A 17756-nucleotide genomic window follows, 5' to 3' on the forward strand; every position below is an offset into this window, starting at 1 on the left:
ATTTCCCTTTCATAAATCCATGTTGACTTTGTCTAATCCCGTTGATATTTTCTAAGTGTCCCATTATCACATCCTTTATAATAGACGAGCATTTTCCCCGCTATTGATGTTAGGCTAACCGATCAGACATCTTTCAGGCGTACTTTGGACACGTGACGCAAAATCGTCTCAACAAAATCCAATTTCTACTCTGTATAACTTTTTAAAAATTTGTTCATGGGATGTGGGCGTCGCTGGCAAGGCCAGCATTTATTGCCCATCCCTAATTGCCCTTGAGAAGGTGGTGGTGAGCCCCCTTCTTGAACCGCTGCAGTCCGTGTGGTGAAGTTGCTGTTAGGGAGGGAGTTCCGGGATTTTGACCCAGCGACGATGAAGGAACGGCGATATATTTCCAAGTCAGGATGGTGTATGAACTTGGAGGTGGTGGTGTTCCCATGCGCCTGCTGCCCTTGTCCTTCTAGTGGAAGAGGTCGCGGGGTTGGGAGGTGCATTACAAGAATATGTCCGATGGTAGTACTTGTTAGATCCGTGTATCTTGATGTTGTGTGTCCTTCAATAATTAGACAAGAGACTGCAGGGAACAATCAACAGGTGTTTACTGGATGAGGGTTACTCTAAAACTAATTGTACAGATCCCTACTCAGGGTTTATATACAGGTGTGGTCACTGCCGGTACTACAGTATACAGGAGCTGTAAAAAGTAGTTCTTCCCTTAAAGGTACACACACTACAATACTTCCCCTTTTAGATTAACAGTACCATAACATTCATTTAACAATTAAATATCAACTAATTACAATTAACACTTTTAACATGCAACATCAACTGAAAATAGTCCATTTATAAATTCAGTCTTGGGGCGGCTTCCTGATCCTTTCTGGATAGTGCCTTTCCTGAGTGTCTTGCTCTTGGTGCGGAGGCGATTCTGGCCCCCTGTCGTCGGTTGGTTCATCAGCTTCCGATGCTACTGTTTCTGGGGTAGATGCTACCTGTATGTCGGGTTCATCACCAGGTGCGCGAGGCATGGGGTTGACTCGTTCCTGTGACTCTAGGATCTGGTCGATATGGCGTCTCACAATGTTCTCCCCAACCTCCACTGTGTACATTAGTGGCCCCTGCCGTGTGCATATCGTTCCTGGTTGCCATTTCTCTGTTCGGTAGTCGCGGGCCAAGACTGGTTGCCCTACATTGAAGCTCCTTGTCGGCTTCTCATTGATGTGCTGGAATTGCTTATTCTCAACATCTCTTCGTACATTTGGTCTGAGCAAATCCAGACGAGATCTCAACCTTCGGTTAAAGAACATCATGGCCGGGGTCTGGTTGGTGACTGCATGTGTCGCATTTCTGTAGGCTAACAGGAAATTGTCCACCTTGTGCTGCAGTGGAATGTCGTCATCGCACATGGTGTGATGGTGCCAGTCAGTTCCTTCTCTAGCCTCTAGATGGCACCTTCACTCGTTTTGGCTCTAGCCTTTTGTTAATTGTTCCTAGCCCCCTGTGTTAATTCTTAACGGCCTGTTAGCCGTTCATGGGTTGCACCTGGTTTTCTTGGTATATAAGTTCTGTGGTTGCTCCCTTCCTTGCTCAGTCCTTACCGGGGAATCCGGGGACTAGCCGCCGTTCTGTGGCTCCTGGCTTTGACTAGCTGGTTGCCATGGTTCTCTCGAGTTCTGTATTTAAGATGTAACTAAGTCTGTGTCCTTGTTTCTTAGTCTTGATAAGGTGCTGGACTGGACTGGCGTGTTGCCATGCTGGCACTTGTCTTGAGCTCTATTGAGAAGCCTGTTACCCCTGCGGCAGCCCCTCGTGACAGCTTGTCTCGAGTCTCGTCTCGGCAAGCTGATTGCGCTTGTGGTAAGCTTATCCCAGCTCAGTATGGACAAGTATGTTGCCTCATGGAAGCTGTCCTGAGTTCCTATTCTTGACTAGCCGTTTTGTAACTTGTCTCGAGTTCTATGTATATTGTTCTTCTCTCGAGTTCTATGTATGATGTGGTGTTCCTGTCTCGAGTTCTATGTTTATTGTTGTGTTCCTTGTATGAATCTAGTTAAGTAATGAATAAAGTACTGTTCCTTAAGATTGTATACCTGCCTCTAGCCTGGTTTCTGCACTTGGGTCCAGAACCTACCTTGCCCGGAGAGCACGGCCCTGTATCTACACGGCCCCGTGGCTCCCCAACCCTGACAGTAGGACTGAGCCATACATGGACCCAGTAGAAACCAACCGGCTAAGGTTTGAAACTCTCGAGTTAATTTTCGAGTTCTCTTGGGCAATATAAACTCTCGAGTTAATTTTCGAGTTCTCTTGGGCAATATAAACTGTCGAGCTAATTTTCGAGTTCTCTTGGGCAATATGCGGTTCTCCTAGGAAGGAGACCCCCACTGTGTTAAGTTTTCAAGTGTACTTTCAAGTCTTGTGTTAAATTTTCGAGTGAATTTTCGAGCCTCCGGTGTTAAATTTTTGAGTGAATTTTCAAGTCTCTTGTGTTAAAATTTCGAGTAAACTTTCAAGTCTCCTGGGCCTTCGTTGTGTTAAATTTTCAAGTCAACTCTCAAGCTTCTTGGGCCTCTACTGTTAGACCCCCAAGTAAATTCTCAAGCTTCCTGGGCCTCCCGTTGTGTTAAACTTTCAAGTTAACTCTCAGTCTCCTGGGCAAATTAAGCTTTCAAGTTCTCTTAGAAAAGTTAGGTTCTCAAGTTCTCCTGGGCAAATTAAGATTTCAAGTTGTCCTATTTTGTATTGATAGACTCTCGAGCACTCTTGGGCAAATGTTTGGTCTCCTAGGAAGTGGACTTCCCCCTGTGTTCCTGTGTTTAATTCTCGAGTCCCCTAGGAGGAAGACCTCCTCAGTGTTAAATTTTCGAGTGGACTTTCAAGTCTTCTGTGTTAAATTTTCGAGTAAATTTTCGAGTCGCCTATGTTAAATTCAAGTGAACTTTCAAGTTTTTTGGACCTTTATTGTGTTAAGCTTCCAAATTCTCCTACAAAAGAGAGACTTTCAAGTTCTTCTGGGCAAATTAAGTTTTCAAGCTCTTCTGGACAGGTTAAACTTTCGAGTTCTTCTGGATCGTATAGACTCTCGAGTTCGCCTGGATAAGTTGAATTTTCGAGCTGTCCTGGACAAGACAACCTTTGAGCTCTCCTGGATTGGATACCTTCGAGTTCTCCTGGACAAGTTAATTTTCGAGCTGTCTTGGATAAGATACTTTTGAGCCCTCCTGGATAGGAATGCTTTCGAGTTCTTCTGGATAAATGAAACTTTCGAGCTCTACTGGATAAGACATTCTTGAGTTCTCCTGGACAATTAAACTCTCAAGCTCCCCTGGACAAGTGCGCCCTGTGTGTTAGCGCCCTGTATGTTAGCGCCCTGTGTGTTAGCGCCCTGTGTGTTAGCGCCCTGTGTGTTAGCGCCCTGTGTATTAGCGCCCAGTGTATTAGCGCCCAGTGTATCTCGAGCCCTGTGCCTCTCGAGCCCTGTGCCTCTCGAGCCCTGTGCCTCTCGAGCCCTGTTGTCTCTCGAGCCCTGTTGTCTCTCGAGCCCTGTTGTCTCTCGAGCCCTGTTGTCTCTCGAGCCCCCCTGTGCCTCTTGAGCCCCCCTGTGCTTTTTCGAGCCCTGTGTTTGGAACGTCAGGAGCCGTTCCTAGGGGGGGGGGGTCCTGTGACGGTGCCAGTCAGTTCCTTCTCTAGCCTCTAGATGGTACCTTCACTTGTTTTGGCTCTAGCCTTTTGTTAATTGTTCCTAGCCTCCTGTGTTAATTCTTAACGGCCTGTTAGCCGTTCATGGGTTGCACCTGGTTTTCTTGGTATATAAGTTCTGTGGTTGCTCCCTTCCTTGCTCAGTCCTTACCGGGGAATCCGGGGACTAGCCGCCGTTCTGTGGCTCCTGGCTTTGACTAGCTGGTTGCCATGGTTCTCTCGAGTTCTGTATTTAAGATGTAACTAAGTCTGTGTCCTTGTTTCTTAGTCTTGATAAGGTGCTGGACTGGACTGGCGTGTTGCCATGCTGGCACTTGTCTTGAGCTCTATTGAGAAGCCTGTTACCCCTGCGGCAGCCCCTCGTGATAGCTTGTCTCGAGTCTCGTCTCGGCAAGCTGATTGCGCTTGTGGTAAGCTTATCCCAGCTCAGTATGGACAAGTATGTTGCCTCATGGAAGCTGTCCTGAGTTCCTATTCTTGACTAGCCGTTTTGTAACTTGTCTCGAGTTCTATGTATATTGTTCTTCTCTCGAGTTCTATGTATGATGTGGTGTTCCTGTCTCGAGTTCTATGTTTATTGTTGTGTTCCTTGTATGAATCTAGTTAAGTAATGAATAAAGTACTGTTCCTTAAGATTGTATACCTGCCTCTAGCCTGGTTTCTGCACTTGGGTCCAGAACCTACCTTGCCCGGCGAGCACGGCCCCGTATCTACACGGCCCCGTGGCTCCCCAACCCTGACACATGGCCCTTACTGCTTTTTTAAAGGTTTGTACGAACCTCTCAGCCAATCCATTTGTGGCTGGATGATACGGGGCGGATGTGTAATGCCTTACCCCATTCCTTTTCATGAATCTACGAAACTCTTCGGACACAAACTGTGGTCCGTTATCAGAGCAAATCTGCTCTGGCAAGCCGTTCCTGGCAAATATGGTCCGTAGGACTGCAATAGTTTTCTCCGTGGTGGTGGACGACATTTTGATCACCTCAGGCCATTTCGAGTGCGCATCCACGGCTATTAAAAACATTGAGTCCATGAATGGACCAGCAAAATCAATATGCACCCATTGCCATGGAGATGAGGGCCACTCCCATGGGTGTAGAGGGGCATGTGGTGGTGCATTTTGGACCTTCTGGCATCCTGAGCAGCTGATCGATCCCCGGCCACCACAAATAAGCCCTAGCAAGGCTTTTCATTTTCACCCCTCCCAGATGACCTTCGTGAAGCTCATTGAGCACTCTCTCCCTTAACTTGGGTGGAATTACCACTCGGGATCTACACATCAAGGTCCCCTGGCATACTGACAACTGTTCTCTTCTGGATGAGAATGCTGGCAACAGTGAGTCGCCATGTGTTGGCCATCCCTTCACCGTCAAGTCATATACCCGAGACAGTGTCGGGTCATTTCGGGTCTCCTTCTCTATATCAGCGTTAGTTACTGGCAAGCGTTCAATTATAGTCGAATAAAATATTTCGACAGAGTCCACTGCTGGTGCTTCCTCCGCAGTAGGCAGTGGTAGGCGTGATAGCCCATCAGCGTTTCCATGCTGTTTCGTGCCCTTATACTCGATTTCATATTGGTTCGCCCCTAGAAAAAGGGACCATCTTTGTAGCCGTTGCGCAGTCATCACTGGAACACCCTTCTTTGGATTAAAGATGGAGACAAGTGGTTGGTGGTCAGTCAGCAAGGTGAACTTCTGCCCGTGCAGACAGTGGTTGAACTTTTTCACTCCCCACACTAGGCTGAGGGCCTCCCTGTCAATCTGGGCGTAGTTACGCTCGGCTGAGGTTAGTGACCGAGACGCAAAGGCTGCTGGCCTCCGAGCCGTCCAGGAATTTGTGCGACAGCACCGCTCCAATGCCATAGGGTGATGCATCACACGCCAACCGAATTGGTAGTGCTGGGTTGAAATGAGCCAACACCTCTTTTGATGTGATCAATTCTTTGCACTTCTGGAAAGCTTGTTTACGTTCATCATTCCACTTTGGACAGTACTCCTGAATGTTCCAAACCTTCCAGCTCTGCTTCGACGGCAGGGCAGATCGCATAAGGCACCGGTCTGGCCTTAAAAAACTTTGGGCTTGCATTTTCCTCTATTTTGATCATCGCTGTTATGCTTTTTAGTGTTCCGAGTCCCTCCTGGAACACTTCTTGTGCGTCAGTTAGCATTTTTGACAGTCGTCCAGGTGTGACGTCGTCATCCTTTTTGGCATCTACAGTCAGTGGTTGTATGGAATGCCAATCTAGCTGTATCTTCCGGATCCATTCACGTCCTAGTAGTGGTGGTCCTCCATTTGGCAATACATATAGGTCCATTTTTGGTGTTTCCTTGCCGTTATATATAACGTTCACCCTTATTTTTCCTTTGGGGTAGACTTTTTGCCCTGTGTACGTCTTCAAGACAATCTCTGTATCTCTCAAGGGTATATGTGAGAACAGCCGCTTGTAGTCCCTTCAGTTTATGACTGTTAGGGCTGATCCTGTGTCCAATTCCATTTTCACTTGGACTCCGGCTATCTTGAGCGTGACCCAGATAGTTTGGTGATCCTCCGTTTTGATCAGACAACCCAGCTCCTTGCTTCCGGAGTCTGTATCACTTTTCTGTTCGTCTGAACTACTCTCCGTCACCTTATGTACCTTCTTGTACTTCTCCTGTGAAGATTTCTTGCTGCTGGTTTTCTTTCCCGACCTGCAGACTCTTGCTATGTGTCCTACTTTTCCACACTGTCTGCACACTTTGTCCTTGAACCAGCAATCATTATGGTCGTGTGTTGTTCTGCCGCAGCGATAGCACTTCACTGTTCCGTATGACATTTCATTTGTGCCATATTCTTGCGGTCTCCGTTGTATCTCTGCAGCGCCCCGTGCCGCTGCTTCATGTGATACTGCCATGCTGAAAGCCTTGTCCAGCGTAAGATCCTTTTCTGATAGAAGCCGTTTCTGGGTTCCTTCACTTTGAAGCCCACACACAAACTTGTCCCTTAAAGTATCTGCTAGTCCCGTTCCAAACTGGCAGCGTTTCGATAGCTTGCGCAGTTCCGTTAAATACTCAGCATTACTTTCATCTTTATGCTGGTTCCTTTTGTGAAACTTAAATCTTTCTGCTATCAGCAGCGGTGTGGGGTTTAAGTGGTCCTGTAGGATTGACACTATGTTTTCAAAATCCTTTTCCACTGGCTTCTCTTGGGTTACTAGGTTTCGCAGTAAGCCATACGTTTTTGCACCCGTTGAATTCAACAATACCAGCGCTTTCCTCTCATCTGGCACTTCATTCGCCTTGCAGTACACTTGTATGCGTTCGACATATGTCGACCAATCTTCGACTTCATTGTCGAACGCTGTGACACTGCCAATCTTCGGCATCCCTGGGTGTGGTTAGACTGGCTCAAAATGCCGTTTTCCCGCGCTCTCCCTTCTTCTCCGCTGCGGCTCAAAATGGCATCTCCCGCGCTCTCCCTTCTTCTCCGCTGCGGCTCAAAATGGCGTCTCCCGCGCTTTCCTTTCTTCCCCGCTGACGCTGCTCGGCCCTTGAACACCGGCTACGCTCTGCTCTCTCTCGTTGACGCCGCTCGGTCCTGAACACCGGCTGCGCCCTGTGCGCTCTACCCTCTCTCTTCTCCGGTCGACGCCGCTCGGTCCTGAACACCGGCTGCGCCCTCTGCGCTCTACCCTCTCTCTTCTCCCGTCGATGCTGCTCGGCCTTTTTCTGTGCCGTCGGTCGGCTCTAGCCGCCGCTGTCCGGGAAGGGTCTGCGCCGTACCTGTTGCCAGCCCGTTTCGCTGGACCACCGTGACTGGAGAACCAAGCCCAGCTCTCAACAGCCTCCCCTGCGATGCTCAAGTCTCCGCTGGATGGTCGACGCCCGTGCTTCTGGACTCGGCCTTCTTCTTTCACTGTTCTCCAGGAGCGAATCCCTGGGAGGTGATGCAGAGATGCAGGTAGGTTTGAATCTTCTCGTCGCCAATGTTAGATCCGTGTATCTTGATGTTGTGTGTCCTTCAATAATTAGACAAGAGACTGCAGGGAACAATCAACAGGTGTTTACTGGATGAGGGTTACTCTAAAGCTAACTGTACAGATCCCTACTCAGGGTTTATATACAGGTGTGGTCACTGCCGGTACTACAGTATACAGGAGCTGTAAAAAGTAGTTCTCCCCTTAAAGGTACATACACTGCAGTACTCATGATAAATCAATTGATACACTGTTTTCACGACAGGAATATTGTCCAATGTAATGAACAATGTATTACTCTCTTTTAAAGGTAGAGATATATAACAGTTGACATGCGCCTTCAGCCCACAAGGTCTCATTTCCATAAGTAAGCACAACCTTAGTTCACTCAGAGTTTTGTGTCAGCTGTGGCTCAGTGGGTAGCACTCTTGTCTTTGCGTCAGAAAGTTGTGGGTTCAAACTCCCAGTCCTGAGACTTGAGCACAAAATCTGGGCTCACACTTCAGTGCGAGTACTGAGGGAGTGTGGCGCTTTTGGAGGTGCCGCCTTTCGGATGAGACGTTAAACCGGAGGTCCCGCCTTCCCTCTCAGGTGGACGTAACCGATTTGAAGAAGAGCGAGGGAGGTGTCCTGGGGCCAATATTTATCTCTCAATCAACACTATTAAAACAGATGATCTGGTTATTATTGCTGTCTGTGGGAGCTTGCTGTGCGCAAATTGGCTGCCGCGTTTCCCACATTACAACAGTGACTGCACTTCAAAAAAAGTACTTCATTGGCTGTAAAGCGCTTTGGGATGTCGTGAGGTTGTGAAAGGTGCTGTTGAAATGCAAGTTCTTTCTTACTTCTTGATTTAATGTCACATCTGAAATGTGAGGTGTAGAGCGTGTTGTGCAGAGTGTTCAACGTGTTAGTTGCATTTCTATAGCTGGGTATATAACAGATTATAATGTAAATCTTCAAGACAGAGTAAAACGAATTTGCTTAAAATGATTCATTGAACTTGTACAGGGTCGTTAGCACAATCAGACATTTATCTTGCGCTATTTACACATTGGGTGTACAGTGTACCTGTTGTTTAACTTTGGGGAAGCACTTTAGTGGACCTAGAGATAAATAAATAATTCCTGTCGTTAAAACCTGTTGTTTTTCAATTGATTAATAACTGGAGGCGTGACCACAATTTCTGTACTGCAAACTGCACCTGGTTTCGGCCTCAGCGAGTGACTTTATCAGCAACAGAATGCAAATGTTAACAAGCCTCACTCACTCACAGGGGTTAAATACAGCTAAGCTGACCCTCCAGTACAGTACTGAGGGAGTGCTGCATTGTCAGAGGTGCCGTCTTTCGGACGAGACGTCTAAACCGAGGCCCCGTCTGCTTTCTCAGGTGGACGTAAAAGATCCCATGGCACTATTTCGAAGAAGAGCAGGGGAGTTATCCCCAGTGTCCTGGGGAAAATATTTATCTCTCAATCAACATCACTAAAAAACAGATTATCTGGTCATTATCACATTGCTGCTTGTGGGAGCTTGCTGTGTGTAAATTGGCTGCTGCATTTCCAACATTACAAAAGTGACTACACTTCAAAAGTACTTCATTGGTGTAAAGCGCTTTGAGATGTCCGGTGGTCGTGAAAGGCGCTGTAGAAATACAAGTCTTTTTAAAAATGTGACCCAAAGCAAAGAGGCGGCCGCAATTTTGAGGGCCACGGCCTCATCTACGTGGGGGTGGGCGGGGGGGTGGTGGGTGAGGGGGGCGGGTGTCCGTAAAGCGGGGTCCCGATGCAGCTCGTTGGATTGAGGCCGACCAGTATCGGGCCACCGAAGGTATGAGAGCAGAGTTGACTAAAGTGGACTGGGAAAATAGATTAAGGTGTAAGACAGTTCATGAGCAGTGGTGTACATTCAAGGAGATATTTCACAACGTTCAAGAAAAATATATTCCACTGAGGAAAAAGGGGCGTAAAAGAAAATACAGCCATCCGTGGCTAAGTAAAGTAATTAAGGATAGTATCCGACTGAAAACAAGGGCATATAAAGTAGCCAAATCTAGTGGGAGGATAGAAGATTGGGAAGCATTTAAAAGCCAGCAAAGAATAACTAAAAGATGAATTAAGAAAGGGAAGATAGATTATGAAAGTAAACTAGCAAAAAATATAAAAACAGATAGCAAGAGTTTCTACAGTTATATAAAAAGAAAAAGGGTGGCTAAAGTGAATGTTGGTCCCTTAGAGGATGAGACTGGGAAATTAGTAGTGGGGAACATGGAGATGGCAGAAACGCTGAACAAATATTTTATATCAGTCTTTACAGCAGAGGACACTAAAAATATCCCAACACTGGACAAACAGGGGGTTATAGGGGGGGAGGAGCTAAACACGATTAAAATCACTAAGGAGATGGTATTCGGTAAGATAATGGGACTTAAGGCGGATAAATCCCCTGGACCTGATGGCTTACATCCTAGGGTCTTGAGAGAAGTGGCGGTAGGGATTGCGGATGCATTGGTGGTAATTTTCCAAAGCTCCCTGGATTCAGGAAAAGTCCCAGCAGATTTGAAAACTGCTAATGTAACACCCTTATTTAAAAAGGGAGGTAGACAAAAGGCTGGAAACTATAGACCAGTTAGCCTAACATCTGTGGTTGGTAAAATGTTGGAGTCCATTATTAAGGAAGCAGTGACAGGACATTTGGATAAGCATAATTTAATCGGACAGAGTCAGCATGGTTTTATGAAAATTTGCTCGAATTCTTTGAGGACGTAACAAACAGGGTGGATAAAGGGGAACCAGTGGATGTGGTGTATTTGGACTTCCAAAAGGCATTTGACAAGGTGCCACACAAAAGATTACTACACAAGATAAAAAATCATGGGATTGGGGGTAATATACTGGCATGGGTGGAAGATTGGCTATCTAACAGAAAGCAGAGAGTTGGGATAAATGGTTCATTCTCGGGTTGGCAATCAGTAACTCGTGGTGTTCCGCAGGGGTCAGTGCTGGGACCCCAACTCTTTACAATCTATATTAACGATTTGGAGGAGGGGACCAAGTGCAATATATCCAAGTTTGCCGACGATACAAAGATGGGAGGGAAAGCAGTGAGTGAGGAGGACATAAAAATCTTGCAAAAGGACATAGACAAGCTAAGTGAGTGGGCAGAAATTTGGCAGATGGAATATAATGTTGGAAAGTGTGAGGTTATGCACTTTGGCAGAAAAAAATCAAAGACCAAGTTATTATCTAAATGGAAAGAAACTGCAAAGTGCTACAGTACAAAGGGATCTGGGGGTCCTGGTGCATGAAACACAGAAGGTTAGTATGCAGGTACAGCAGGTGATCAGGAAGGCCAATAGAATCTTGGCTTTTATTGCAAGGGGGTTGGAGTATAAAAGCAGGGAAGTCTTGTTTCAGTTATACAGGGTACTGGTGAGGCCACACCTGGAATACTGCGTGCAGTTTTGGTTTCCATATTTAAGAAAAGATATACTTGCTCTCGAGGCAGTTCAGAGAAGGTTCACTCGGTTGATTCCGGAGATGAGGGGGTTGACTTATGAGAAAAGTTTGAGTAGGTTGGGCCTCTACTCATTGGAATTCAGAAGAATGAGAGGCGATCTTATCGAAACATATAAGATTGTGAGGGGGCTTGATTGGGTGGATACGGGGAGGATGTTTCCACTGATGGGTGAGACTAGAACTAGGGGGCATAATCTTAGAATAAGGGGCTGCCCTTTCAAAACTGAGATGAGGAGACACTTCTTCACTCAGAGGGTAGTAAATCTATGGAATTTGCTACCCCAGGGAGCTGTGGAAGCTGCGACATTAAATAAATTTAAAACGGAGATAGACAGTTTCCTAGCTGATAAGGGAATTAGGGGTTACGGGGAGCGGGCAGGGAAGTGGATGTGAGTCTAGGTTCGGATCAGCCATGATCCTATTGAATGGCGGAGCAGGCCCGAGGGGCCGCATGGCCTACTCCTGCTCCTACTTCTTATGTTCTTATGTTCTTATGATAGGGTTGCCACTGGCCAATCCTCCAGGATTGTACAGGAATCTCCAAGAATGAAAGATTAATGTCCGGGGCACTGCCGCGCACAACACAGCAGGAAGAAAATCCCAGGGGATTTTTAAAAAAGAATTCCTTGTTAGTTATAAAAATATTGGAGATAGCGAAAGAAAAGGCTGTTTGATTGACAGTCAGGAATCGCCCAGTTGTGTAAACAGGAGCCTCTTCGCTTTCCAACTGGCCGCAGACAGGCGGGGCACTGCGAGGATGGACATGTTGGGCGACCAATGGCAGGAGAGTGGGGGCGGAGCACTTGGAGGCGGGAGGTCATGTGATGAAAGGTCCAGGGATACAACCAACCAGGGTTGGCGACCCTACCCCAAGATATCCGTGCGGCGGAGGGATCTCGATGGTTATGGGGGGAGGGGGTGGAGACAGGACGGAGTGTAATATTTTAAGTAATTCCCAAACTTACCTTGGCTGCGTCTCTTCAGCTCCATCGCTCGTAGAACTGGTCGGAGCCTGCATATAACTGATTTTGCACTTCGCTCAAGTAGGCAGTGTTCTAATTCCTAATCAGGTGTGCGGTCGAGATCCCTACAACAACAACAACTTGTATTTATATAGCGCCTTTAGTAAAACGTCCCAAGGCGCTTCACAGGAGTGTTATAAGACAAAAATTTGACAGCGAGCCACATAAGGAGAAATTAGGACAGGTGACCAAAAGCTTGGTCAAAGAGGTAGGTCTTAAGGAGGATCTTAAAGGAGGAAAGAGAGGTAGAGAGGTGGAGAGGTTTAGCCCAGGCAACAGAAGGCACGGCCGCCACTGGTTGAGCGATTATAATCAGGGATGTTCAAGGGGGCAGAATTAGAGGAGCGCAGATATCTCGGGGGGTTGTGGGGTTGTGGGGCTGAAGGGGATTACAGAGATAGGGAGGGGGCGAGGCCATGGAGGGATTTGAAAACAATGATGAGAATTTTGAAATCGAGGCGTTGCTGAACCAGGAGCCAATGTAGGTCAGTGAGCTCAGGGGTGATGGGTGAACGGGACTGGGTGTGAGTTAGGACACGGGGCAGTGAGCACAGGAGTGACGGGTGAACGGGACTGGGTGTGAGTTAGGACACGGGCAGCAGCGTTTTGGATGGCCTCAAGTTTACGTAGGGTAGAATGTGGGAGGCCAGCCAGGAGTGGATTTTGAAGCCAGTCTGATGGATCAGCATCTATGGAGAAGGAGGATTGGAGGTCCGACTGCTGGGTAGTGGATATTCTTGCTTATTTACTTTTATAAGTAATTGCACAAGATAATAGAGTTCAAAGGCATTTATTGGCTTTGCTAGGAATTAAGCATTCAATGATAACCATTATTACTAATAATTACATATATAAAGGAAACTCTTTTTTATCCGGCACCGACGGGACCGGCGTGGTGCCGGTGGATCAAAAAGTCTGGATTACAGAGAGGTATACTTACCAAGGTACGAGAGCCCCGTACACAGCCACAGGTGCAGGAGCCCCGGTTACACGGCACTTGTGCAGGAGTCCTGGTTACACGGCCACAGACCCAGGAGTCCCTGTTGCACGGCCACAGATCCAAGAACCCCGGTTACACGGCCACAGACCCAGGAGTCCCTGTTGCACGGCCACAGATCCAAGAACCCCGGTTACACGGCTACTAATATATACGTATTAAAACTTACCTGAACCTACTCCTGAATTTTGCCGGTTAAGAGAGATTTCTGGATATTTAGGTGCCGGTTAAAAGAGAGTTTCCTGTACAATGATAACTATTAACAATGATTGAGCATATACTGAGGGTCGCACTGATGATACAAGATCGTAGAATTCATTGTGTCGCAGGCTTTGAGCTCGAAGGGAAAGTTTGGCCAGATCTTGTTGAATTCTGACCTGGTTGTATCTATTCTAACCCACCCCCCACTTTCAGTCTGTCTCTATGTGAGAATCCACATGTTTCAAAGTATTACTTTATCCAATTAGCTGGACTTCAGTTTTAACAAGAAGAACTCCCCAATTTCCCAGATCTATGGCAGGAGCCTGGTCAAGGGTCGCGCTAGCAAAGTTTGTTGCCTCCCTCCCGAAGCCATTATCAGCAGAGACTGACCCCGTGTCTGTGCAATGACTTGTTATTAGTTAAAGTTGTCTGACTGGAATTCCTTTTAATTTAAATTGTCCTTCAGACAGAAACTTGCTTAACAGGCAAAAAGCTAAAGGTCAAGAATTAACCCTTTCCTTGCCCTGCAGAGCTGGGGGAGTAGAAAGGAATTTAGTGTCGCTAAAGTAAGGTGTTGTGGGAGAGAGGTCCATCTCAGAATAATTAGTGTTGGCTCTGGTTGGAGTGGACGGATTTATCTTGCTTTGGATCTCATGTTCTAATATTTCCAATAATGTACCCACAGTTCTGCAGAGCAATTGTGGAACAGAGGACCTGGTCGGCCTCCCACCTCCCACCCTCCATAAACTTCAGCTCATCCGAAACCCTGCTGCCCATATCTGGACTCGCACCAGGTCCTGTTCACCCATCAGCCCCTGTGCTCGCTGACCTACATTGGCTCCCAGTCCAGCAACGCTTCGATTGCAAAATTCTCATCCTTGTTTTCAAATCCCTCCATAGCCTCGCCCCTCCCTATCTCTGTAATCTTCTTCAGCACCCCCCCCCCCACCCCCCGAGATCTCTGCGTTCCTCCAATTCTGGCCTCTTGCGTATCCCCGATTTTAATCGCTCCACCATTGGCGGCCGTGCCTTCAGCTGCCTGGGCCCTAAGCTCTGTAATTCCCTCCCTAAACCTCTCCACCTCTCTTTCCTCCTTTAAGACGCTCCTTAAAACCTCCCTCTTTGACCAAGCTTTTGGTCACCTGCCCTAATATCTCCTTATGTGGCTCGGTGTCAAATTTTGTTTGATAATCGTTCCTGTGAAGCGCCTTGGGACGTTTTACTACGTTAAAAGCGCTGTATAAATGCAAGTTGTTGTTGTTGAGCTGATTAAGGGAGTCAGTTACATCATAATTAATATATGTATGTATTTTTTTCCTTGCAGATGACCTTACACCAGAAATCCTAAACTCGATTTGTGCAAAAAACATCAGTGAGCACCTGAAGAAACAGTTTGCTTTCCTCCCAGGTGAGCTTCGTTAACTCAGCTTGACTCGTCTCCAGAAATTAATTTGATACCAGACTCTCAGCTTCTTCATTCTTGTTTATAAATGTGATGCCTACCAGCATTGGAGATCAGTACCTCATAAATAATAAGTTAAGAGGAGTTAATAAGACATGATGATGGTCGGGGATGTCAAAGCAATCGTCGATTAACGGGCTTTATCAGTTTACACGTTCAGACTGGGCTTCGCTGCATTACCCGGCCCGCTGAAGAAAAGCCATTCTCGCTTGTCTACCCGTCAAAGAAAAGAGAAGGGAGCTTTGTCCAGAGATTGACTTTTCTGTTCTTCAGAACTGTGCCATATTTGCAACTGCAGATTCATGCTACATGAATATAAACAAAATGGATCAATTCTAAAGGGGGTGCAGGAACAGAGAGACCTGGGGGTGAATGTACACAAATCATCGAAGGTGGCCGGGGCAAGGATACGGGGTCCTTGACTGTATAAATAGAGGCAGAGAGTACAAAAGCAAGGAAGTTATGCTCAAACCTTCATAACTCACTGGTTCGGCCCCAGTTGGAGTATTGGGTCCAATTCTGGGCACCACACTTTAGGAAGGATGGCCAGGCCTCGGCGAGGGTGCAGAGGAGATTTACTAGAATGGTTCCAGGGGATGAGGGACTTCAGTTACGGGGAGAGACTGGAGAAGCTGGGTCTTATGTTCATTAATAAATAGACATTCTTATTATGAACACAGCTAGCTTTTGCTAGACACTTTTATTGAGCACATGTGGACTAGGTACAGTATCTGTAGAGGCTTCCATCTTGACTGCTGCCTTGTGGGTAGCCTAGTGCCTCATGGGTAATGTAGTCTTAATATACATACAGCTGGGTAGTGTAGTCTTATACATACAGCTATATCCAGCTCTACACAGCTCTACGGCTCCACCTAGTGTCCACTATAGAATGACATGTTATTGATCATTACACTGGGGTTGTTCTCTTTAGAGCAGAGAAGGTTAAGGGGAGATGTAATAGAGGTGTTCAAAATTATGAAGTGTTTTGATAGAGAAACTATTCCCGCTGGTGGGATGGTCGTTAACCTGAGGACACAGATTTAAGGTGATTGATAAAAGAACCAGAGGGGAGATGATGAGAATTTTTTTTACGCAGCGAGTTGTTGTGATCTGGAATGCGCTGCCTGAAAGGGCGGTGGAAGCAGATTCAATATTAACTTTCAAAAGGGAATTGGATAAATACTTGAAAGGGAAAAATTTGCAGGGGTACGGAGAAAGAGCAGGGCGGAGTGGGACTACTTGGAAAACTCTTTCAAAGAGCTGGCACAGGCATGATGGGCCAAATGGCCTCCTTCTGTGCTGTGAGATTCTAACGATTTGCATTTATCTGCAAAGGGATATGGACAGGCTAAGTGAGTGGGCAAACATTTGGCAGATGGAGTATAATGTGGGAAAGTGCGAGATTATCCACTTTGGTAGGAAAAATAAAAAAGCAAATTATTATTTAAATGGAAAGAGATTACAAAATGCTACAGTTCAGACGGACCTGGGGGTCCTTGTGCATGAAACACAAAACGTTAGCATGCAGGTACAGCAAGTAATCAAAAAGGCAAATGGAATGTTGGCCTTTATTTCAAGGGGATTGGAGTATAAAAGTAGGGAAGTCCTGCTACAACTGTACAGGGTATTGGTGAGACCACACCTGGAGCACTGCGTACAGTTTTGGTCTCCTTATTTAAGGAAGGATATACTTGCATTGGAGGCAGTTCAGAGACGATTCGCACGGTTAATTCCGGAGATGAGGGGGTTGACTTATGAGGAAAGGTTGAGCAGGCTGGGCCTATACTCATTGGAATTTAGAAGAATGAGAGGGGATCTTATTGAAACATATAAGATACTGAGGGGGCTCGACAAGGTAAATGCAGAGAGGATGTTTCCCCTCGTGGGGAAATCTAGAACTCGGGGTCACAGTATATCAGAATAAAGGGTCGCCCTTTTAGAACTGAGATGAGGAGGAATTTCTTCTCTCAGAGGGTCGTAAATTTGTGGAATTCTCTGCCCCAGAGAGCTGTGGAGGCTGGGTCATTAAATACATTTAAAGTGGAGAGAGACAGATTTTTGCAAGATAAGGGAGTGAAGGGTTATGGGGAGCGGGCGGGGAAGTGGCTTTGAGCCCAAGATCAGCCATGATCTTATTGAATGGCGGAGCAGGCTCAAGGGGCCAAGTGGCCTATTCCTGCTCCTATTTCTTATGTTCTAATGTTCTTATGTAGTGCCTGTAATGTAGGAAAACATCCCAAAGCGCTTCACTGAGGTGTGAGGAAGAATGGATTCTGAGCCAACAAGGAAGGATTACGAGGGGCGATGAAAGGCTTAGTCAAAGAGATGGGTTTTAAGGAGGATCTTAAAGGAGGCGAGGGAGGTGGAGGTCTTTAGGGAGGGAATTCAAGAACGTGGGGCCTAGGCAGCTGGAGCCTAGTCTTCTTGCTACCTGTGCAAATTACATAGAATTACATTGAGTGTACAGCACAGACACTGGTCCGTGCCGGTGTTTATGCTCCACACGAGCCTCCTCCCACCCCTCTTCATCTCACCACATCAACACATCCTTCTATTTCTTTATCCCTCATTCACTCATCTAGCTTTCACTTAGCTAGATTTACAAATTACGTGGATAAACTGGAGAAGCTGGGGTTGTTCTCCTTGGAGCAGAGAAGGTTAAGAGGAGATTTGATAGAGGTGTTCAAAATCATGAAGGGGTCTGGACAGAGTAGATAGAGAGAAACTGTTCCCGTTGGCGGAAGGGTCGAGAACCAGAGACACAGATTTAAGGTGATTGGCAAAAGAACCAAAGGCGACAGGAGGAAAAACTCTTTTACGCAGCGAGTGGTTAGGATCTGGAATGCACTGCCTGAAAGGGTGGTGGAGGCAGATTCAATCACGGCTTTCAAGATGGAGTTAGATA

The 17756-nt window shown here is 46.6% G+C and overlaps 1 protein-coding gene across 7 annotated transcripts in view; it reads left to right on the forward strand.

The window, feature by feature from the left end:
* The window catches only part of mcf2a (MCF.2 cell line derived transforming sequence a), a 257660-nt gene that overhangs the window by 51687 nt on the left and 188217 nt on the right, over nucleotides 1-17756 (forward strand). For all 7 annotated transcript variants that reach the window (XR_015080094.1, XM_086002156.1, XM_086002147.1 and 4 more), the window contains exon 2: nucleotides 14714-14797. Coding sequence is in view for 6 of the 7 variants with exons in the window: in XM_086002156.1 (XP_085858282.1) it covers nucleotides 14714-14797 (84 nt within the window). In the remaining variant the exon portion in view is untranslated. The remainder of the gene's footprint in view (nucleotides 1-14713; nucleotides 14798-17756) is intronic.

Source organism: Somniosus microcephalus, chromosome 1 (assembly GCF_052327205.1).
Source record: "Somniosus microcephalus isolate GS21.2 chromosome 1, FLI_Smic_1.0, whole genome shotgun sequence".
Classification (NCBI taxonomy): Eukaryota; Metazoa; Chordata; class Chondrichthyes; order Squaliformes; family Somniosidae; genus Somniosus; species Somniosus microcephalus.